General features: G+C 31.9%; 1 protein-coding gene across 1 annotated transcript; it reads left to right on the top strand.

Moving 5' to 3' along the window:
* Positions 1-91: 91 nt before the first annotated feature.
* LOC133190650 (atrial natriuretic peptide receptor 1-like) lies at positions 92-25332 on the top strand. The gene is made up of 21 exons (XM_061326341.1): positions 92-121; positions 5991-6102; positions 8360-8501; positions 8771-9093; positions 15601-15752; positions 16455-16527; positions 16620-16755; positions 18008-18094; positions 18285-18428; positions 18562-18683; positions 18872-19077; positions 19848-19961; positions 20176-20295; positions 20389-20482; positions 20611-20838; positions 21151-21300; positions 21392-21490; positions 21606-21697; positions 22087-22336; positions 24629-24760; positions 25259-25332. Exons 1-21 carry the CDS (start codon positions 92-94, stop codon positions 25330-25332), a joined length of 2880 nt encoding a protein of 959 aa, XP_061182325.1.
* Positions 25333-25686: the final 354 nt, after the last annotated feature.

Genomic DNA, 25686 nt, shown 5'->3' with positions numbered 1-25686 from the left:
CTTTGGGTTGTAAATTGTCTGATGTTTGTTTAAAAGAACAGGAATACTTATAGGGAGTCTATGTGTGAACCAGCTTAGCTTTGCTGCATGAATGGATGAAAAGGAAAGGAAAGAGCAACAGGTTAGATATAAATACCTTCTATCATTCACGGAGGCGGGGGTTATTTCGGCAGATACACTTCATCTAGTATATTATTATAAAATACATGAATATCGTTTAATAACTTCGACGATTAGAATTTTACAATTTTTTTCCTCGAACAGCGTAATTAAGTGTTGTTTAACTATACTCGTATATATATACATATAAATGACGTCATTCAAAGGATTTGATTTTATTATTCTACTGTATTTTTCACGTAAAAAGATATATCCCTTTGCAAAATGAAGGTAGTAAATGTTAAACATATACTTTATTTAACAGGTTATCAACAAATGCATGAAACTGATAGAATTCAAAAGGTTTTTATAAAAACTCCATTCATATATCTGGACTACTAATTTTGTGCTTGTGTTTTTTCCCCCTGAAACTTAAGGTGCAAGCGGAAGCTTAACAGAGAAAAAAAACTTGGATGGTCTGACCTTAAAAAAAAGCAAGCTAATTCAGGGACTTTGTGTCCCCCGCGTAAGGAAAAATGAAGAGGACTGAAGACCTGAAAAATGCGGACGGAGAAAGAAAAAAAGATTGACCTTCACCTTTCAGCTTTTGGACTTTAAGTCAAAAGAGGTCCTTTTCAATATAACTAAAGCTCTCATATTAAACCTTTGTATGTAATATATGAATTTCTGACCTTGGTCGTTGACATTTGACTTCAAATCAATAGGGGTCTTTTTAAAGTCATTGACTAAAGGCCTGAAATATCATCACAAAATCTCAAACAGAAATAAAGTTATCACCAGGAAACCATTTTATAAAAGAAATGAATTTTTGACCTGGACCTTTAGACCTAAAACTCAAAAGAGGTATTCTTTAAACCATTGAAAATTTCATTGAAAAAAGCTCGAAGAAAACTGAAGTTATGGTCTGGAGGCCTTTTTTTTTTAAATGTATGAATTTGACCTTTGACCTCAAAATCATAATGGTTCTTCTTATATTAACTAGGAGTTATATAAATTTCCATTGAAAAGCTGAAAGAGAACTAAAGTTAACCTCAGGAAACCATTGGGGGGGGGGGGGGTTATGAATCTCTTACTTTGACCTTCTAACTTAAAAAACTTAGGAGTTTTTTTAAACATTGAGAGTTATTATATAAAATTTCATTGAAAAAGCTTAAAGACAATTAATGTTTTCATCCTGAATCCATTTTTTGGCAATGTTTGAATTTCTGACCTTGATCTTCGACCTTTTGACCTCAAAATCAGTAGGGTTCTTTTTTAAGCCATAGGGAGTTGTGATATACATGTAAAATTTCATTGCAAAAGCTTAGAAGGCTTTTTGGAATGTCGTCCGGAAACGAAAGTGTTACAGACAACAGAGACATATTGATATTCCCCACTTTCAGTGAAAGCGGGTGACAAAAAAATTCATTTAAAAGATTCACAGTGTGGGAATAACGAAATTCATTGCAACAAAGAGAAAACAAGGGTTTCTGAGAAACCATGTTTCCAGTAAAGTAAATGCATTTTTGCGGTCAAAGGCTTTTATTTCAACTTAAATCACGATCATTAATCACTGAGGTTTTTTTTAGGATCGGCTTCGGTCGATCCCAGTTGATTCCACAGGAGGCAAATTTAACTATGTGCGCACACATCAGGCCTACGTACTGCACTACTTTGTTTATACTATGCACTGACAGCTTCAAATGAAACTTTCAGAACATGTTAAATACTAACAAATATCATTTTAATGCATTTAACTTGAGATGCAGACGTTTATTCAGTTACATGGTGAATGCACTTACATTATTCTTTACATGCGTAAAAATTTCATCAGGCCGTCACGGTAGCTCAGTCGGTAGTGCGCTTGCTCCGTGATCGGAAGGTCGTGTGTTCGACTCACTGCCGCGACTGACCGATCGAAATCGATAAAAAAAAAAAGAAGGTAGTAACTGTTCCTTCGCCAAGCGCTCGGTATTTGAAGTGAAAGTTGCGGGTTCTTCGGATGAGGCGTTAAAAACCGAGGCCCCGTGTCATGGTAGCCGTTGGCAAGATAAAGAACCCTCACTGCTCAGTGGCTCTGAGTGCAGAGTAAAGGTTTAAATTTGAAGCCCTTCATCGGTATATGGTGACGTCTCTTTATGAGTGAAAAATTCTCGAACGGGACGTAATGTAACATACAATCAATCGAAGTTAAATCCAAAATCGGAATCGTACGATCTACAAGAAATATGAGAAAATCCAATTAAAAAAAAAAGAAAAAGATAATGCAGATCTACGTATAAAGTACATTGTATATAGTTTGCTTTTATCACAGGAAATCGTGAACCATACATGTACGTACCTAGTAGTGCGTTTGCTGAAAAAAACAGTATCAAAAAGCAGTTATCGTTCTTTCGCCACTTGCCAAGGGAACCGAAAACGCGCGCGCGAGATTTACACTGCAACTTACCAAAGAAACTTGATATATATATACAGTGGCATTTCTTTTGAACCAGTCTTCCACCCCATGTACCCTCGCCCGAAAGCAGTTTTTTTTTATTATTTAATAAAACAATATTAAAACGTATGAAAATATTGTATTTGATGTAGAGTTACCGGATCCGATCAAAACCAGATCAAAACATTTTGTGCGGGTGTCACTATCAGGCCAGATTTCCTGAGGGAAATTACATTATGTGGAGAAAACCACTATATAACACATTTGTTTGATTTTCATATTCATTCTTAATTTTTTTTCTCTAAAGAATGTTATTTCAGATTTTAAAAAGAAAAACAGGGAAAATTGTATTTTTGTTTCATTTCTCTCTTTTTTCCGGAGACATATGATGACCTTTGATTGACTAAAATGTACAAATGTATATGATACATAGTAATATATTCATAAATCGAGGCAGTATGTTTCCAAACCATTTTGAGAAAATAATTTACTTAAGAGGTGAACGGAAGGAGTCGTCTTCATACTTTCACATTACTGTTTGCCAATTTCGGTCAAATATATGCTTTTTCTTAATATAATCATCGTTCATCATAATCAGTTATTATATATACAATCATCATACACAGACAGTAGTAATTTCCTTGTGAAAATGTAATCACAAACTAAATTTCACATTTTGAGTCAGTAAATGAATTCAAAATACTTGTTTATTAAATATGTTTTAAAATATTTCCCATTTTGCAGCAATGTTACAACGGTGCAAAGTGTGCATGAAACGATTACCAAGTTGCACAGCTCTTAATGTGTCGATTTGCCTAGACTAATTAAACTCTCTCGAAGATTAAAAGATTTAACCATTGAAAGTTAAAATCTTTTTTAAGAGCCAGTTTGCTGTGTTAGATATATAAGTGCTAAACTAAACAGCTCTGATTATGCTTTACAGCGGAAAAAAAAAGATCACTTTTGATCGCATTCTGTAGAATGATTAGTTGATCATTGATGAACCTGTCGTTTGGTTCAAAAATCACTCCATCATCTTCAGAAATATTTTCGAAATATGTGGCAATTTACACTTCACGTGAAGTATTTTTCTTTACGTTGATAATCAGGTATGATAGAAGACCGCAAAATTCTATAGTGATATAATTAAAGCTGATTCCTACATTAAAGATATAAAATGAATGAAAACCATTTCTCCATATTGCAGAATTCTTTTCTATCATTGTGACCAAGCACTTAAAATCCGTTATAAATCGCCATTTTATATGAGTCTCTTTTCCACGCTTTAACGAGAATATTGTCCAAAACAATGGATATGTTGATCACGAAGACAAAATGGGAACTCGTTTAGTAGCCCACCATTGATTGGATATTTCCCACAGAGAGTTATATCTTCTATGATTGCCTTTCATCTCTACTGTGGCCATGTTCGAATCACTGTTCATATAAAAACAGGATGAATAAAACTCGGATTTTATTTGTTTAAGTGAGTTTCACATTTGATAAATGGTAATGGCTTGTTTTTTAATATTCAATATAATTTATATATTATTATCTGTGCTGAAATTCTGCGTTTGAGAAGCTGGAAAGTGATACACATATCGCCTTTAAATATTGTTAAAATGACTATTTAGAACAACCACTGTCTATAACCTCTCAAGTCTTAAGGGATAAAATTTGCCCAAAAAATTAACACTTCAAGTATTTCTAGTTTGCAATTATCGATTTTTTTTAATTAAACCTATTCTTGAATTCACAAAAGCATGTGAGCAGCTAATAAAATCTTGAAACGGGGAATAAAATGTATTTCAAGTGTTTGGTGTCTGGAATCTTTGAATATACAGAGTGTAGAGCGACGACCGTGGCTTGACGTGTATTGTGTCCTGGGTCCTCCTGATTTTCTACTTTGATTTTAAGTTTGTTCAATAGACTTAATTAAAGCAGGAACATTTGTTTACTTGGTAAAGGAAACAACGGCCCCATCGAGTAAACAGCGTCCGAAATCAACGAAAGCTGAGAGCTTTTAATTGTCCGATGTCCATTTAAAATATTGGTCATTTTAAAATACCTATTTAAATAACTGTGCGTTAATCAGGTAGAGTAAGTTGTCAAATATTGCACATGGCCGTTGTTTGGATCCAGTAATGAGCGATCTTAATTCGATCAATACCAAATAACAAGCCATATAAATAACCCTCTTCCTTTGCCAATGAACTGGGGTGCTGAGATTTGAACAGTGGATTTCTATTCTACTTTGTCATGAGGATGTCATTCTGAGAGCTCGGAATCATGGGATAAATGAACAAAAATAATGGACCTAGGCGGAGTCGTTACATTAATACTGGTTAGTATTATTATTATGGTTAGTTATAATTAAAAGTTATCTATCATTTATCTATCATTTTATTTTTCTTTAACACTTTTTAAGATCAAATACATAATCTATTGCTCTCTCTCTCTCTCGTTTTTTCATTATCTATATAAATAATGTGAGAAAATCATTTTTCAGCTGATTTTTATGAATTAAATACTAAAATTTCCAAAAATATTCAAAACTATATATGAACCATATCTCTTTTAATAATCTAAATGATCTATTGATCTTTGTGGTTTTGGAATTCTAAAGAAATTAATTCAAATTTAATAAAAATCATCCAAAGCGCTTCAAGATAGTAAGTAAAAATATATGTACTAAAATAATATAAAGTGGGCGATAATTGATAATTTTGTAAAATTTCCAATGTTCTTTATTGATTACATTTTTCTTGCATGTTGACATAATTATCTTGCATGTTGACATAATTTTTATTTATTTAGTAAACAAAAACAAACAAACAAAAACAAACAAACAAACAAAAAAAAAAAACTTGCATACAGGGGGCAGAAATGTGCCACCATAAAAATCTACTTAAAGATCTTGTATAGAAATATCTTTGTTCTCGTGTATAAAGAGAAAGAAAAGAACGGATATGTTCGTAACTTTCAAAATGAGCTTTTATGTACAGGATAAAAAAATATTTACATTGTGAGGCTGAAGTTAATTTAACTTTTGCATCTAAATAGACAGGTGTTTTTCTTACAATATCACCTTCTTTAATTATGACACTTTTGCATCACAGAATAAAAAAAACTTTAAGATATATGAGCAGCAGCCTTTTAAACGAAGGAGTGAAAAGCAAATCCTTACATAAATGTATCAAAAGATGTAAATAATAATAATAATAATTTAAAGATTCTAATGTATAAGTCTGTGTATGAACCGTTAAATAGCAATGTTAATTGTTAATGAACGGCTTTTTAATGAACTGTCTTTTAGTTAAATTGAATATCAGTTGTATGCAAATTTCCGGTGTACTGCATTTAAACATTTAGTACCAAAACGACGTATAAGATTATAAGGAAATATTTACAAGTATATTTAATTACCATATTTATCTCTTTTTTTCTTATTCAGGTTTCCATAGCAACAGTGACCGGATATCATGACCCATTTGATAATGTGAACTACCATTGCTGGCCCAAGACTGCCTCAGCAACTAGTGATACGCCGCTGCCCAAGTGTGAAGGTAGGAAATGTAAAATCAACAAATATTTGGGAAAATGAATAAAACAAGTTTACTCCTCTAATCATGAAAACCGATGAGTCCCCCGTTTGTCTTCTTTTTTTAGTGTGTTTTAGGATCGCGCAAATTAATTAAAGCAAGAAGTGTAAAATATGGCAGTTCATCTCTTACATGTACAATCTACAATTTAACACATTAAAAAAAAATTATTTAACATCATGGTCAACAGATGCACGTCAAACCACGAAAACTTAAGCGGATGGCGTTTGGGGGGGGGGGGGGGGGTAAATAACCTGAGAAAAATACACAAACTTGGACTACTGATAAAATGAAATGAAACCCCTACTGTAACAAATGTTTCCTTCATATATAAGTAAACATGAATGTATACTGTTCTATACTATGCTACAATGTCGTAAATATTGTAATTACCGGTATATAGAAAATAGCATACACACACCAAAAGGAGGCAAAATTGACATGAACCTCAACACAATATGAGTGTATATTTGCTTCATTTCCTTGAAAGTACATGTGTATCTTCAAAATACAAGTTAAAAATTAGATTTTTATTTTTTTTGTAAACGAAAACATGGAGCACGGAACCGCTTCATATTGAAGTAAACAAAACTTTCCCATCTTTTGTGAAAATATTTGAATTTCAATCATTCCAGGGTCATATTGTAATCAAGAATTGTCCTCGAGAATGGTTGGGAACCATTAAATAATAGAAGGGAAAGACAAAAACTCTTGTTATTTTATAAAATTGTGTATGGTATAGCCCCTCTCTATTTGCAAGAAATGGTCCTACCTTTTATGCCACCAAATCATGGTTACAATCTTAGGAATATTGGTAATTTTAATTTTGTCATACCTCAAGCAAGGACAGTGTCATATTTCAACAGTTTTCTGCCTTCTACTATACAATTATGGAACAATTTACCATTAGAAACAAAATGTATTGAATCTTATTCAAGTTTCAAGAATATCTTAAAGAAACATACTATAGACAGAATAAAGGATGTCAAGATCTTTAATTATGGTAATCGTAAGGAACACATTATACATTGTCAACTACGTAATGAATCTAGTAATCTAAATGCTCATCTGTATAATCAGTATTTAAGTGAAATGGCATCTTGTACTAAGTGCGGATATCCGAACGAGGATAATTATCATTTTTTCTTAGAATGCCCTGCCTATAATAATCAGAGAATGATACTTTTTGACAGTCTTCAGAGTATAATAGAATTAGAAACCCTCTCTCCTGATCAAATTTTGAATACTTTGCTATTTGGTGATAGGCAATTACCTGATAAAACTAACTGTTCAATTTTTGAAGCAGTCCAATTATACATCAAGTTTTCAAAGCGATTTTGATATTATTTCATATTTAAGTTTTAATATTAATTTCCTAATATTTTTGATATTTATACTTATTTCAAATCTCAGCATTTCCATGTATATATATTGTATTTTTTTCTTGGATATTTGTCTTTTGCACTTTCATTCTTTTTTTTATTATTATTATTGTTGTTGTTATTATTAATATTATTATTATTATTATCCAGTGTTTTTGCTTGTTCCAGATTTATTTATTTATTATTATTAATATTATTTTCTTTGCTTTTTTTCCTTGCATATTTGTCTTTTGCACTTCATTTGTTTACTTATTCTATTTTGTTGTTTGTTTGCACTCTTTTATTTTTTTTTCATTATATTGTATAGTGAGTATACATGCTAAGTAATAACTCTTGTAAATTTATTAATTTATCTCTCCTTTTTTTTCCTATTTCTAGTTAACAAAAGAAATTAATGTAACTTATTATGAATTATTTCATCATGATTGTAAATCATTGTCAATTCTTAACATTTGTAACCTTGACCTTCTTGGAGAGGACTTACATAGGCCATGCCAGATGTCCAATCCAATTATGTAAACTGACTAAATACATAATAAAATACTGATTAAATTAAATTAAATTGTCCTCGCAAATACTGCTTTAAATTAATTATTCATTTTCATTTCTTCTTTCTATAACGTAGGAAAAACTTCAGAATCTGCCAAAAAAAATTTCTGTGAAAAATGAATTGTTTGGCACAATCTGATGCCTTTTATTATAGTACATGTATAAAAACATTGATTAAGGTTCATTGAACCTCTAACAAGAGTGATAACTCTCAGTGGGATATTTCACTATTATTCCTTTACAATATTTCATACTATGTTAGTCAAATTGATTTGTTACCTGTTCTGTAGGAACGCTCCTGAGATGGGTGGATCCTCCACCCTCCACCGTTAAAACAGAAACCGCATTTAACACAACATATGAACTGATACTTACATCCGACTTCTACGCATGGGCTGTCACCCAGAACTTCTTCCAAACTAAAGGATTCACGTATGTTGTATGAAATTTTTGGAGGAAAATCTAAAATTAACAGGACATTCTATTTTGTGCAAGTTTCTTAAAATTGGTAAACTTACAAGAAGAATCGCTGTGAAGTTCACTTTTACCTCTTTCTAGTCAAGAGAAAAGTTCTAAAATCGCAATAATTAGAATCGTTGAACAATCTCAGTTGAGAACTGGAAGAATCGTTGATGAACACTTCTTAAAAAAGAACAATCTAGTTCCAATAATGATCAAATTTTTGTACTATTGTTTTCTAGCGATGGCCCCACTGCGCAGGCGTGGTGTGAGAATACGGTGTGTCCAGCAGCATCTTCGGCCACAGCTGATAACTGTTGTATTCATCACGTGAATGTCCACTCCTGTCCGAGAGCAAGAACCAGTTTCTGTGGACCATGGATTCCGCACGACGGACAGGTGTTCACGCACTCAGAGGCCCTCGTAGGCCCAGTGCAGAAGGGAAATTGGACAAGTTATGTCCCGGGATTTTATGAAAGTGGATTAACGTCGGTGATTGCACATTTTAAAGTGGCTGATATGCACTATGCTTTAGAAACTGTGATCAATGTTATTCCAAAATCAGGTTTGTATAATAATTTTTATCAAATCAATGTCAAAAAACGAAAGTACATGTACTAGTTTTATTGATACATGTATTTGATCTAATAACTATTAAAAGTATTTGCGTTACTTCGTAAGCACAAGTTTCTTTTTCAACTCTATACCACAGTAGCATTTTTAAAAAGAGAACGAAGCATGTATAACCAATGTAAGCTGTATGATAGTTAAACTGGAAATTCTTCAAGAGCCCCTTTCCTTTTATTTTTTTTTATTTTAATGAATTACGCACAATCCAATAATTATATTGTTGTTCCCAATTTCAAGAAATAATTCTTTTTCAAATGATAATTCTTAAAAGAGTTCAAAAAATGTTCGTAATTTGTTTGTCTCCCTTTTAAAGCCAAAAATCAACATGAGACATTTTCTGCTATGATATTACGGGGTTTATGATATATACACTAACTAGAGCAAAAGTCGTTTCCAAACCAACTTAATTATGCTTAAGTTGAATATCTTTTGTGATAAATTCAAATAAACAACATTTTTCTTTGAAATAATTCAAACTTTTATTGTAATTGAGTTTTGAAGTACAGAACTTCAGACTTTGTAGATAATGTCCGTGAAGGCTATCGATATTTAAGGTACAAAGGTTTGCAACATCATTTATTCAACAGCCTTCCCAAAAAAGGGAATTGACTAGCCCATTTAACGTTTTTCCTCAAAGCAATCCAACCATTAAATGTTGTTTGAAGAGCCATTTTGATCATCTGTCCATCACTTATATAATGACATATTTTCGGTAAGGATTTGTAAAGATATAAAAGTTCTAAAGGACTATAGAATTCCTAATTACATGTTAAGACAGAATTCTGTTGAAATAAATTGTTGCTGTATTTTTTATGATGATCAGATTATCTTATCTACAATAAATTGTTGATCAAACTTGAGCTGGTAGCTCAGGTGAGCTTTTTTGTTCAGATTTTTTTCGTCTTATTTTTACCTACTTACTCATTAAAACTTCGAATTATTTTTTCAGAAAGCACGACAATGTAGTAATTTCAATCAAATAACAGTGAAACTTTTAGATTATTTTTTAAGAATCCCCAATTCGTGTAGGTTTACTTATAAATCATTTATTTATTTATGCCCTAAGGTGAGATTTTGGCCTTAGTGAAGGACAAAATTTAAGAAATGAAAATATATAGGAAAATAATTATGAAATACTTCTACAGGACAACAGGACCACAAATGCATAATCAAATAATATACAAGTATAAACTGTTGTCTAATGTCTAGATTATAGTACTGCACATAAATGAAGTGTAAGTCTTCAAAATTTGGATAACGAATAAAAACGAAATTCTGGTGAGCGTAGTAGCCCATGGGCTCTTGTTGAGTTATCGGATGAAGACTTTCCTCTCCCACGACTCCCTGTTTTACAGACTAGGTACTCTTTTTTATATTGGATGAATGAACACAATCATGTCATGTAAATGTCTAAACTAAGTAATTGGTAGTTATTCAAAAAAGAAACAATAAGAAATCAGAGATTTGGGTGAGTGCACTTCGAATCCTAACAAACTGCCAAAATAAATGAAATATGGAGATAACGAACAGTAATCAAGTTCAAAAGTCCATTGAAACAATTAAAAAAAGGGAGCAGAGCAAACACGGGCTTCTAAAAGCATGAGAGGTGGGATCAGGTGTCATGGAGGAGAAAGCATCCCCTGTCGACCGGTCCACCTGCCGTGTGCTCCTTGTCATGATCGGGTAAACGTAAAAATCTGTAGACATACATGCCAACTTTTGAAAATTCCCATGGGGGATTTTGCGCGTGACGACAATTTTCAAAGCTTTAAATTCGCGACATTTTGTCGTGAAAATAAATGTTTATCCCATTTTTTTTTTTATTATTTATAATATCAATATCACTTGTTAATACAATTTAAGAATAAATAATACAAACAAATTTTTTCCTTCCAAAATTCAATATCTTTTGCTTAAATAGGTACCTCTCTCACTAAAGAAGTGATATCTGTGTAGTTTAACAACATTATGTTTTAAAAAGACACATAATTTGGTGAAAAATGTGAAATTGTACAACTTTCAGTTCAGTAAATTTTGTTTTTAAGTTTTAGAAATATATGAGGTTTTGTTACTGTACAGTTTCTGGGAAACATTTGTAAAATTCTCTATTTACATTTTACACAATTAGAATTTCCTAATTAGACATTAGATTGAAAGAAATATTGAAAAATTACAATGCACTGTGTGTGTGAGGGTGAGAGAGAGAGAGAGAGAGAGAGAGAGAGAGAGAGAAAGATAAGAAAATTTGTTTGTTTTGAAGTGTCATTTTATTCCCTTTTAATAAGTAGACATCATGATGATTAATTTAATCACACACACAAAACAAGTTGAAGAAATAAATTTACTCTTGAGATCATCAATTATTTAAAACAAGGATACCCCTATCCCAAACAAAAATTAAAATTGTTATAAACATGATGAACTTTTGCATAATATTGGCAGTGTCATGTGGGTATTCCACTGTCATATTACATTGGGGGGGGGGGGGATTCAGTGTACTTGAGGGTATAAGACTTTGTTGTTTCATCTAAATTATTTTCATCTTATTTTAACCGGTAAACTTTACAATATCTTAAAATCAGCAGCTATGCTTTGTTGTTTTCTACCTTTCGTTTTTAAAAAAACGAAACATGGATTAATTCCGATTTTGTTGTTAGTTTATCATATCACTGTATTCAATTTTTGTTTTTAATAAAATGATATTTAATTATACCCTAAATCTATGTGTTTCACTATATGCATACCCCTTCTGACTGAAAAGTTTAATCCTCTAACTGCTCCAGGCTATGTTACCTGTACCTGGACAGCTGTGTGCGTTCAAGCGAGAAGTGATTTCCTGTGGCTAATTAACACCTCTGCATGCGTTAAATAAACAAAGAGACTAATCTGTGTGCATTGAATAAACAAGTCTGATATTCTAATCCCGATTGACAAAATATTGCGGTAGGGAAACTCAGAAAATCGGAAATTTTAGGTTGAATATTTTCAAATCGGGATTTTTGGGCAATTTTGCTTTCCCGATCGGGAGAGCGGGATCAAAGGGTAAAATCGGGAGGATCCCGCCTAAATCGGGAAAGTTGGCATGTATGTGTAGACGATTCAGTGTTTAGAAAATGGCATAAAAATTAGTATGGAAAACGTCAGTCGGCATTCGACTTAATGATAAATTGTATTTGCTGACAAGATCATTGTATCAATCATAGAACTTGCGAAATGTTGACTTCAAATGAGACTGTTGATATCATTGATTCATCAACTTGTTTGCCAATAGCTTGCTTCGTTTTAGAAATTGTTCGTACGTAGAGCATGCTCTTGCTTATCGAATCAACTGGGAGACAAACTCCATATAAAGGTGATAAGATTTTATTGCGACATAACTAAGGGAAGTTGACGATCGAAAAGTTGAAATTATCATGTTTATCATATAATGTTTTGTTGTTAGGTTACCATTAACGTCTCTTTTTTAGCAAAATATCCAAATATGAAACAAATGTGTCAGACTCTGTAGTATCTTTTATTTCAAGATCACTGAGATATATCGAGTCGTCATATGAATGGAAGAAACTATTGTTAGTTGATAATACGTCGTCGATATATCTAAATGTCGAGTTCAAGGCCACAACATGCATGTGTTTTCTTCTTCTCATGTAGAAGTTTTTTTAAAATAAATTCTGCTTCATATGAATATGAAAATAGGTCTGCTAATAAAGGGGCGCAGTTTGCACCTATACAAATTCCGACAGATTGTTGGCAGACTTGATCTCCAAAACTACATTCATGTAGATATTGCAAATCAGAATTCAATCATCTTTTTAAAATCAACTTTGGAGTACATGTATGTACATGTACAATCAGAATGTTTTTTAATAAAATAATTTTGCAATATTACCAATGACAAGGTAAGCAAATTTATGAGTTCCATTTCTATTGAAAAATAAGCTGCCTATGATGTCGAAAAGAATGGACTTAAACTTACTGTGAAAAATGGTCAGGAGTGTTGAAAAGTCGTATGTTTTGATGTTATTGATTTCTGTAAAATTTTGTGATTTCAAATTTTCTAAAAGTTCTTGGAATTTTTAAGTATCCATATCTGATTTACACCACTTCTCGAATATATTGTTGCACAGTACTCTGAAGTTTCTCCTTCACTGCTTTTAATATTTTAGTGAAGAGTAAAGAAAGAGACAGAAAATTTACTAGAATTTAACCTGTTATGTATCTTTGTTTGTAAGGATTTTTATGTAGTATAGAATATAAGTTATAATCCGAATTCAATTTGATTGTTGGGAATATCAGAAGATTTAAAACTGACATATGCTTTTGAAGAATTTCCTCCTTAGAAAAGTAGGTATGGGTATAAGTTGGATTACCACTTACAGAATTAAATCCCAGCTCCTCTAAAATACAATTAAAATAATGAACTTTACAAAGAAAATGTTGTTACCTGGTTTGTCAGCTGGGACCAATACAAACTGGTCGTGTAATCTATCTAATTCTTTTATCACTTCCGAATTACTGAAGACAGAAGGATATATGGTTTTCACATTGCTCCTCAATCGCTTAATGCGAGATTTAGAAAAAAAAATCGAAATACTTTTTTAATACTGCTTAAACATTCTTGAAATTTCACTTCTCGAAGTATTTCGTAGAAAAAGCACGGACAATTGCATCCATTTTTAAAAAAAGAAATTTGTGATATTTCAGAACTGAAAATGACATCATCAAATACTAAATTATATATTCCCATAATTAAGAAAATGTTTGAATAATTTGTTAAGGTTTAAATTAATCGCATACATCGCCCCCCCCCCCAAAAAAAAAATGCTTGTACAAAATTCAGAATTAAAGGAAGCAAAGGGAAGAAATATAACTGGAAGATCTCCCACACATCATCAGAAAGTTTGTCAGATGGAAAAATGTTTTGTGATCAATTTGAGCTAGTGAAAATGCAACTAAATTCGACAGATGTTTAAACTTGATACATATTGGGTAGATGTTTCAAATAAAACTATGTGAAAAAAATGAAATTTTGATTATCGACATTATTGGTGCATTTTTTTAATTTTCATAACTTTGAAATTAACAAATTTAGAAAAAATGTAATAGAATTGAATGCAAACTGATTAGTTCTCCAATGAAATATGGAGATAGCGAACAGTATTCAAGCTCAAAGTCCATTAAAACAATACAAATCGAGAGCAGAGCAAACACGGACCTCCAAAAACATCAGAGTTGGGATCAGGTGCCAAGAAAGATTTCAAAGCTTCGACAGAATCTGCCCTGACAATGATATTATATTGTAATATAAGGAAAGGCGAACGAACTATTCAATACCATTTACTAGAATCTTATTAAATAAAACATATAACAGAATTCAGTAAATTATAAGGCATAAATAACATTATACCTAGATCAAATGAAATCATATTTGTTTTGTTTAATTTTCATCAAAATATCAATTTTTCACACAGCATGGCTAAAATATGAGAAATTATTTTTCACAAGCAAGTTTGAATGGTCCATTATACGCTGACAGAATCCACTTTGTAAATAATTGTTTAATTTTTCAGTTCATGAACTATATCAATAGGATTTTTCTTCCAGATTTGCTCTGTGAAATTAGTAGGATGTTTACTTTTAGTTGTTGCAAAGAACCCGTATAATGTGTTCTTAACTGAATTGTTTTGCCCGGCCTGTCCGTCGAATTATGAAAGCTCTACATTACTGTTTATAACAATATATCAAGTGTTTGGTTACTTATGGTACTTTGTAAGGTTAGTCAAACAAATGGCAGTTGAAGTTATTTGTCGTCAAACATTAATGTACTCTGAAACACAATGAAACTTCCTATGTACAGGTGACGGATAAAACTAAACTGATTTTGTGGTATCTGAAAATTCTACAAACAATTCTGAATATACTTGCTTACTTACAAAGAAGTACAAGTTAAAATCTTATGAATTCTAAGTAAAACAGATTTTTTTAAAACTACTCTAGCAATTTTTCTATTAGATACCAGAAACATTACAATGAGCTCGAGGTATTGCCACTTCAAAATGTATATAGGTTACTCCGTTTAAAAAAGATCTACTGTTCAATTTTGAAATGTTTTCTATTTTTAGATAAAAGCGTGAAGTTGTTGCACTTAGGATTCTTCTGTAATGCTTTCTCTCTATAAACTTCTAGTGGTATTAAGTTTCACTTCTACAAACAATAAGATTTAAAATATATCCAAAAGTTATGTATAAAAAAAAACCTTATTAAGCACGTTAAACATGTCAAGTTACATTTTTCAGTGAACTGCTGTTTTGCTAAGTGATTATCGATGTAGTTATTAGAAACAAACCATCTCACATGTTTCTCACAAATTAAGAGCTTCCTTTCAAAGAGTTATATAGCATTTTAATTACGCACCATGATTGATGTATGACTTCCGTTTCAGTCTGTGGAGACGGAAGTTGTGACAAGGACCTATCAGAAGACTGCTCTACCTGCCCAAGGGATTGTGGGAAGTGTCCTCTTCAGGCACATGAGATTGCTCTTATCGCTGTCTTCTCCTGTCTCGTTGTCATCGCAGGAGTCATTGTATTCATCGTATGTGAAGTTTTGTAATGAAATTATAATGAACTTTATCAAAACAAGGTGTGCATAAAAGTAAAAAACTTCCATGGTTATAAAATTTCTCCTTCAATTCATAGTGACGTTAGGTACTTTTCTCTATATGTAGTGGATTAATTTCCTACAAAAAATAAAGGTATACCCGGTATTTGACGCTAAATATATCGTAAAATACAAAATAATTAATAAATAAGTATATCATATATCGATATATAGAATAAGATGTCTAGAAAGATGTACATGTAAATAGAATAGTACAGGTATATTATAAAGTACTTTATCCGTTAAAGGTTAAAACATCTTGCCTTCGGAAATTTGTCGAATCAGATTGAAAATAAAAATAATGGGAAGTATTTTGATAAATTAGATCATAGGGTGGTGGTGTTAAATGCATGTAACAAAAAAAAAACAAAACAAAAAACAAAAAAAAAACCTTTACATTTTTTTTCTATACCATCGTATCGGAGTTGGATCAAACTCTTAATATTTTTTGTTTTCTGATACCGATTTAGATTCTACAAGTTACATATATCTGAAGGTTGTAGATGTTACACAGTATGCAAAAATTGAGTTAAACCCATAAAGATTTTCTTAATCATTTGAACAGGATATTGTGAGAACATCTGTCATTGACATAGCAGGGCATTCTTTTTTTATCAGAAAAAATTTTCTTTACAGTATTTCCAGTATCAGAAACGAAAACTACTTTGGGATGAAAGTTGGATTATTCCCTATGAAAAAGTCCATGAAGGTATCAAACTATCAATCCTTATGGAAATTGATTTTAATTTTTTTAAACATAAATATTAGTGTTTTTATAATTAACGCCATTTTGATTACAAGATGAGGGTCTCCGTGGAGCTTTTGGTAGTATGATCAGTGTCAATATGGGCGCCAGTGCGGACCTTACAAGTGGTACAACTAGTAACATGTCATTGTCCGCTCAAAGAAAACAAGTCTTTGCTAAAACTGCCATTGTGTGAGTAGTACTTCAATAATTATTTTAGTATGATAGAAAGGCGGATTGAGCACAAAATAGGGAATAGACTTTATAAATGCAGATAAACTTTTTTGCATATTATTACATATTAATCAAATGACTGATAACTTTGCAAACATTTCGATAATTGGACAACCATATTTACATGTATATCTGCTCAGTCAGAGGTCTGGTGAATCTGAAATTTGGAACACGTTAAATGAATAAGGTGAAGATAACGAACATTATCGATCTCAAAAAATCTACAAACGTTACAAATATGTAAACAGGGCATAAAACATGACCCCTGGAGATTCCAGAGGTGGGATCAGGTTCCTAGGAGGAGTAAGCTTCCCCTGTCGACCGGTCACGTGAGCTCTATGTATTGATCAGATAAACGGAATATTGCGTAATATAAAAATAAAATAAAGAATAAATTCAACAAAATGCAGTATGACGATTCCTATATCTCTTCATTTAAAACATAGGCATGAATGTAGACAGAGTATTGGGTACAGAAAAAATTCTGATATTAACAGAAATAAATTAATTTTTTTTCTACGTCACATTAGTGGAGTTCCACAAGTTTCGCCTACTTATCTGAAACAGTTATTAAATTTCTATGATAAAAATTTGTATAAATCTTTCTTAATAAAAAAATCATGGAATGAAAAATATTTTGTTCATGTAGAAATTAAAAATAGTCTTCTTGCACTGACCATATTTTAATTCATAAAAAATACCCAAATTTCATGTCACTGTAGAATATTCTTTGTACATACTTCAACTTTCGTGTATTAGTATTCTTTGCATAATCTTTAGAAAAAAAAATCATTACAGCATTGATATTATGACTTTATGGTTAATATACATGTATATTATGATAATTTGCTTTTACTTATTTAGAAATCATTATATTTAATTTGCTTTTACTTATTAAGAAATCATTATATTTATATGTAATGCATGCACAATAGATTATTTAATCTTTGCATTTTTATTCTCATAATCACTGGTGGATTTTGAAAAAGGGGGGGTATATACATAAGATTAATATTTTTTTTTTGGGGGGGGAAGGGGGATATTGCACTAATTATACCTAAAATATAGCTGAAATAAGTCAAAGAAACTGTTCCAAAAATCCTTAAATCTGAGAGCTTTCAGCGGCTTCGACCCTGGGCCCCCACCCCGAACCTCACCCCCCTTTCAAGAATCCTAGATCCACCACTGATTATCTACTTTAATCTTTAAGCGAGGGAAAAACTGTTGCCGTTCGTAACGTGAAGAAAAAAGAATTCACTTTGACGAAAAACATCAGGATTGAAGTTAAAGAAGTCAGGTAAATAACCTGAAATAAATTTATTACCTAATAAAATATATTTTTTTTTCTTCAGAACTTTTTAAAATTATCTTAAGTTTTTACATGTAATATCTATAGAATTTCGTGATGATAAATAACCTTTATTTATTTGAATTGTACACTTTTGTTACTTTGACAAAGTATGAAAAACATACATTGACGATTGTAGAGAACTGGATCATCAAAACCTCTGTAAACTGGTAGGTTGCTGTACCGAAGTAGCAAACTTCTGTGTCTTAGTGGAGTATTGCCCCAAAGGAAGCATCAGCGACGTCTTGTTAAATGATGATATTCCACTGAACTGGGCATTCAGGTAAAAATTGAAGAATCAAGACCAATTGCAGCAATACCTAACCAACCAAAATAAAAAAAAAAACCCAAGCGAAAAAGCAACCAAAAAAAAAAAAAACGAAGTTCTGATTTTACTGTTTGTATTATACCTTTAGGTTCTCTTTTGCAACGGATATAGCCAGAGGAATGGCCTATTTACACTCTAACAAAATTATCCATGGACATTTAAAAAGTAGTAACTGTGTAGTAGATGATAGATGGACAGTAAAAATTACAGGTGAGTATAGAGTCCGGACTAGTCTCGTAAAGCTTATATTTAACCTTTAAAAATTTATAATGTGATTTGAGAAAAAAAAAAATACTACTGCTACGGTAATTAAAGTAAATGAAAATCTGAAGGAATTCACTTCATTAAAGAATATATATATTACCGTATAAATTTTGTTTCTTACTCAAAATTTCAAGACTTTGGGCTGACGGAAATAAGGAAGGACGACGAGATGATACTAACTGAAGATGACAAAGAGGATAGATATTACAAAGATAAACGTAACGAAGTCTACATAGCACCGGAACTGAAAGATGGCGCTAGTGTTCCAAGCTGTAATGGTGACGTGTATTCATACTCCATCATTCTTGTGGAAATAGCCACCCGGAATGATCCATTTGCAGTACGTACTAATAAAAACAATAAGTTCCAAAGGAGATGGGGGAACAAGGCGTGCAGAATGCCTATAGCTTTAGATATATAAAAATCATATTCAATTCAATATTTGAATTTTGCATTTAGAGTAAAGTTCTAATTAGTGAAATTTATGAAATAACGATAAACTAAACTTTTCTGAGGAAAATTTTCTCTGCAATTTTTTTTGTTATTAAAAAATAATGTGGTACTCTCAGGGTTCGAACCCTAGCAATAAAAACTCCGTTTTATTTTTTTTCCTTTGAGACCAACGGGCTAACCACTACGCTACAACAACTCTTGATAAATAGCGGCATTTAATGTTTGTAATATGACCCTTGACTAAATGTGTATTTTTTAGGTATAGTGGGTCTTTGCTCCATATTTTTGCTAAACGAAAAATGTACTTTTTAACGCAAACTTTAAGGATAAACTTTCAAAAAAATGGAGCGAAGACCCATTCATATCGAAAAATTGTTTTATGGTGTGAGAAAATGATCCTTTTTGCCCTTTTTACTGCGTGTATGCTATTTCATAGGCAAATATTTTCAATCTGTGAGAATTTTGCAAATTTTGGAGATTTTACATAAAGTATACCTTAATGTTAGATGAAATATCGAAGAAAATTCTGTTATAATTGTGATTTAATTTTTCACCTTCATGTTTGTCGCACTATAGGCACTTCGCTCGCTTTGTTCGCCCATCTTCTTTTTTCCCAGTTTTTAGTGCCTATACAATCTAATCTTTTGATATTAATAGGAAGAAGATCCCTTTGACATTCCTAAATTCTGGAAGCCACCTCTCCCTGATTTATCACCGGAAATGGCTGAGGATGCTGATAGCGCATGTCCATGCCCAAAAGACTATAAGATTGTATGTTCAGATATACAAGTTTTAGATTTTTTTAAATATAAGACTATGCTTAACATGTAATAAATTGAAATGCTATAGCTTATGTTGTATTAGATTCTGAATATAAAAAGTCTTGGTATCAGATGAACACTAGAACTTTTTAAAAATAGTAATGTTTCTTAAAGAAATCATACTTTGAGGAGAAGTAAAGAAACCGTGAAATTGTGTGTTACAGTTAATTGCTGACTGCTGGAACGACACACCCATAAACAGACCTACCTTTGAAAGCATCAAAAAGACTCTACACAAAATAAATCCACACAAAATGAGCCCAGTGGACTTAATGATGAACATGGTAGGTCTTAAGAAATATATTTTAAAATCAATGCATTGTAATTGTCCAGAATTTTGTAGAATTTATGAACTCATTGTCATGAATTGTATTTAGATGGAGAAGTATTCAAAACATTTGGAGTCCATTGTTGCAGAAAGGACACAAGAACTTGTCGTTGAAAAGCAAAAGACGGACAGGCTATTATACAGTGTGTATATTTTATTAAAGAACCAATGCAATAATGTTCTATTAGATATCACTATTAGGGTAAAAATCTTATAATTCGTTCAATTTCCTATCCTCACATTCACGGTATAAGCAGTGAATCTCTCGTAGGTATGTTACCAAAACAAGTTGCAGACGATTTGAAACTTGGGAGGAGAATAGAAGCAGAATCGTTTGACGCTTGCACAATCTACTTCAGTGATATAGTTGGATTTACTTCAATTTCCGGCGGAAGTACCCCTATCCAAGTGGTGGCATTGCTTAATCACCTATACACAACCTTTGATTCCGTAATCGACAAATACGATGTTTACAAAGTTGAGACAATAGGAGATGCTTGTAAGACTGTTTATACAATCTTGTAAGAGATTTTTAATTGTTGACATGCATGTACGAGGTGAAATTAATTTTGCGTAATATTCATAAAGCACTCTTGAAAACAAGTAGGCAAAGTCCTTCAAATTAATTGTCTACAAAGCATGCATGTATTTTTGTTTTTTAAAACCACCAGTGAAAATCAACAGAAATTGCCTATTATAATTGTATTTTTAGCCATCAAATATATGAACAAAATTCCGTTTTTAGTTTATACGTGCAGAATTTTCTTTTATTCTCTATGGGGATTGTAAAAATTTGTTAACTTTTTTTAAGACATGGTGGTCTCTGGAATACCTTGTCGAACACCCTTTCATGCACGCGAGGTTGCCAACATGGCGATTGATCTAGTGTCTGAATGTACAGTTTTTCAAATACCTCATCTACCCGACACTCCACTTAAGATCAGAGTGGGATTACATTCAGGTTTGTCTTGAAGAAAATAATTTTACTTGGTGACATTGTGATACCCTTTCAAGAAAAACAGATATATTAAGTATTCACACTGTGACTTCAGGTTCTGCCTGTGCTGGCGTCGTAGGTCTGAAGATGCCACGGTACTGTCTATTTGGGGACACCGTCAACACAGCGTCCAGAATGGAATCAAATGGCGAAGGTTTGGTTTTCATTTATCAAAAAACAGAGAGTGATCTCTTCTTGCAAATGAACATTTTTCAAAGAGGATTAGAATGTCAACGCTAATGATAGGTTGTTGCTTTTGATTTTTCCAGCATATAAAATCCACATCAGTAACTTTACGTACCTAGAGTTAAAGAACATTGGCGGCTACCGGTTTGAAAAACGTGGCACAATACCTGTTAAGGTCTGTATCTATGCAGTCGTATGTAAATATTCCAATACCATTATTTTCATCAAAAACAGTTGTTTTCTATACAATAAGCAATTCCTTTTTTGTGCTGAGAATTACGTTAAAAATAAAATAATTTAAAAAAAAAAACAAAACAAAAATATCTTTGATGTGAAAATAAGCATAATATTCCATCAAGTAAAGATTTTCTTTTTCTTAATTCTTTACAGAGACAACGATTGCTTTTTATTGTTATGAAATAAATTTTATAGAGGCAAATGTTCAGAGATAAACCTCATCTGATATCTAATTGTTTATTTTTAATTTTTGAGCTGTATGATGATTAGATACGGGGGTACCTCCTCTTAGAAAAAGTCTATGATTAATTTCTTTTCATTTTCTAGGGAAAAGGTGATATGGTCACGTGGTGGCTGCTTGGCAACGACAAAAAGGTTACCGGAAGCTCAAACAAAGATGCTGCTCCGGTGCAGCAAAATGTTTTGGCTCCGGATAACATAAAAAATGATATTTTAAGTGAAGAACAAAAACAAGATCTGGGTGACTTCAAAGAAGAACAAAATAACACCCTGCAAAACACCGAGGACATCCGTTATGTATCAGATGATAAATTGTTTACCCCGGTAGAGCTCCCAGGTACGTACATAATTACTAATCATAAACTCAGTATAAATTGATGCATTTGTTAACCAGATGCATTTCTGATCAATTTATGCAATTTATCTTGGTAATTATTTACTTCAAAGGTGCCCGTAGGAATTTAATTACGAGGGTTGTCCCAGAAAACGCGAACTTTTAAGATAACTCATAAACTACCCGACCAAAATTATTCTTTTTTTAAATTGTTGGGATATGATATTTTCGTTATTTTGACTTAATATTAGAATGTTGTTTTGTCATATGAAAACAGAAACGGCAATTGAAGGTGCCGAATACCGTTAGATGGCGCACAGCAATTTTTTAACTTTAAGAAATACTGTTGTCATGGATGTTTTCTCTATCACCACAGTTTATGAAAATATGTAAGAAAATTTACATCGATAAAAACTCTATGATCTGAAGTACCAATTTGTGAAAATCTATTAATATAAAATCATAAATGGCAATTATATGACGTTTTTTATACACGTATTGTCAAAATGACAACGTTGAATGTTTAGTGTGGCACACCAAATTATCATTCAATACTGTATTGAGCGGAGTATGACTCCGATTCATACGGGAAAAGGGAGAGAAAAACACTGAAATGCACAAACATGTGTCTCGGACACTGGTTTGTACTTGAAACAAGAGGTTCAAGACATGCTTGGTAGATTCCAAAAAAAAAAACAAACTGAAAAGTCAGGAGCTTGCCGTCATGCTTATAGATCGAACTTCGAAGTTTATGATTGGGATTAGGAAGTTGTCTATTAAAAGAATTAAGAACAGGTGATACAAACAAATCTTTATCAAAAATTTCGAAAATAACAACTTAATTCGTGATTATATAAATAAAATGAAAAGGTTCAAGCGCATAGATTTTAATTTTTCATTCATAGCTTCATAATACTTTAATTTATGATTGATTGTATGTTGTTTAACGTCCCTTTCGAGAATTTTTCACTAATATAGCGGTGGTGAAGGGCTTCGAATTTAGACCTTTATTTGGCACTCAAGGCAATTGAATAGTGAGGGTTCTTTATCTTGCCAATGCCTACCGTGACACGGTGCCTTGTTTTTAAGAGCCACAACTTTCACTTCAAAGTGCCGAGCGCTTGGCGAAGGAACAGTTGCTACCTATTTTTTGTCGACTTAGGACTTCCGATCACGGAGCGAGCGCGCCGTGACGGTCAATTTGATTTACAGTGACAAAAAAGTGAATAGATTAATAAGAATGGTAGCAAAAAGGTGGAATTTTGAACATCGTAGAAAGTTTACAATTCTCTAATATTTTAGAAATTAAATACTGTGGAATCATTAGATTTCGTGATTGCTCAATTTTCGTGGAAATCGTGGGTACCTCTCATCCACGAATCAACATCCTCCAAGAATTAATAAACTAGGGTTACAAAGTCTTATTTCCTTCTTTAGGTATAAGAGAATACATGAAATTACGGCCCTACGAACCTGTAAAATTTACGCAACCCACGAAAATTGATCCCCACGAATTTTCATAATTAAACAGTATTCGCATCATCATCTTCGCTAGCCAAGGGTTTCTGATACGCTACTCTCCTCATAAGCTTATGAGGAGAGTAGCGTATCAGAAACCCTTGGCTAGCGAAGATGTCGCATCATTTACAATCAAAATAGGTTAAAAAATATGTACCAATCCATTCATCCTTTTTTTTTTTGGTATCATCTGTCTTTAATTTCGAGATCATTTTTTGATACTTATTGTAAACATGTCCAAAATGGGTACTTTGCTTATCAACTAAAAATCAAATGTAGTGTCGAATTTCTGCATCAATAAAATCTTTAAAATTCGATAGAAAAGAGGCTCAATTACTAAAATATTCTACAAACGCCCGGCATAAGTTTCGTTTTGATGTCGTGGGTGTTGCGCCGACCGCTATTGTGTAAGATTCGTTTGACTAAGAGGAAACTATTATTGAGATATTTCGTTGAAATTTATATGTAATATTAAAAGAAAATGTTGATAAAGATGCATGCCAATTCTTAACTTTATAAAATTGTTGGTAAAAAAAATATTGAAAATCTTCACTTTTTTCAGAGACAACCCTTTAACTGCATCTTTTCTTAACATCTTTTCCTATTTATTCAATAACATATTAACACGTTTTGAATACACTGTCAATTTTATATGCATCAAATGTATTTTAAGACTGTTTCTAAATCTTATTGTTCGAACAACAAAGATTAATTTTAAGCAGAAAATCAAGACAAAATCAACAATAAACACAATAGTAAACTTTTGTTACATTGCAGACGAGAAACCCAAAACAAGAAAAATAAGTCAGATAAGTACATCAAACGATTCCGGGTACAACGAGAAGCAGGGATCCGGAAGTCTGAATGACGTAAACGAAATTGTCGTGAAAAGCTATGCTTCTCTAAATGGTAAATAAATGAAAAGTCTCGTTAGGTTATTTGAACATTTTCACCTTGTTATTTCTAGGTTTTTATATTTCCTTTTTTGTTATGTTTATGCTGTAAGTTTTATTACCCTTTGTTATTTTTAGGCTCTTATATTCCCTTTGTTGCTATTTTTAAGTTGTTAAATTGCCTTTGTTGTTATTTTTTAGCTGTCATATTTCCTTTTGTTGTTATTTTTAAGCTGTTTTATTTTCCTTTGTTGTTATTTTTAAGTTGTTATATCCCCCTTTATTGTTTCCCATTGTTGTTATTTTTAAGCTGTTATATTGCCTTTGTTGTTATTTATTAGCTGCTATATTTTCATTCGTTGTTATTTTTAAACTGTTTCATTTCCCCTTTTTTGTTATTTTTTTTAAAGCTGTTATATTTCCCTTTGTTGTTTCCCTTTGTAAATATTTTTAGTGATACTGGTATTTCTTTTTTTGTGATTATTTTTAAGTTATTATATTTTCCCTTTTACAGATGCACTCTCTGAAGAACAGGAAGAAGTTCGAAACAAGAAAACGCAATTTTTGATACCTGATGACCAAGAGTAGCTGTTAGAGTATCCATTGTGTCATTTCATTGAATATATTTGCTAAATATAATACACATTGAAAAAAAGATTATTTTTAAATATTTCTGAACACAGAAAATAAGACATTTTATTTGTACTTTGTTATGTATTCAGCTGCATACGATGATGCACATCTTGTTTACGCAATTTCTATTTTATTATTGAAAGAAAGCTATTCAGACTAACAATTGTGTTCTTGTCAGTAGAACGAATTTGAAAATTAATTCATTTATATTAGTATTATTTCATATATGACTAGAGATTGTCTTCATTGAGAAGTGGAAATCACCAAATAATCGATATCAGGAAAACCTGTTCACCGATACGTCAGTAT

This window comes from Saccostrea echinata, unplaced genomic scaffold (assembly GCF_033153115.1).
Source record: "Saccostrea echinata isolate AGI-Se365-2 ecotype Australia unplaced genomic scaffold, CSIRO_AGI_Sech_v1 ptg000022l, whole genome shotgun sequence".
Classification (NCBI taxonomy): Eukaryota; Metazoa; Mollusca; class Bivalvia; order Ostreida; family Ostreidae; genus Saccostrea; species Saccostrea echinata.
This window is presented reverse-complemented; position numbering and strand designations above follow the sequence as displayed.

Excerpts from the sequence above, each read along its gene's own strand:
- LOC133190650 (XM_061326341.1), top strand. The coding sequence starts at position 92 with ATGGATGAAAAGGAAAGGAAAGAGCAACAG. Across the intron at positions 19,078-19,847 it reads CCCGGAATGATCCATTTGCA|GAAGAAGATCCCTTTGACAT; the intron begins GTACGTACTAAT and ends TGATATTAATAG. Across the intron at positions 21,491-21,605 it reads AATGGAATCAAATGGCGAAG|CATATAAAATCCACATCAGT; the intron begins GTTTGGTTTTCA and ends TGATTTTTCCAG.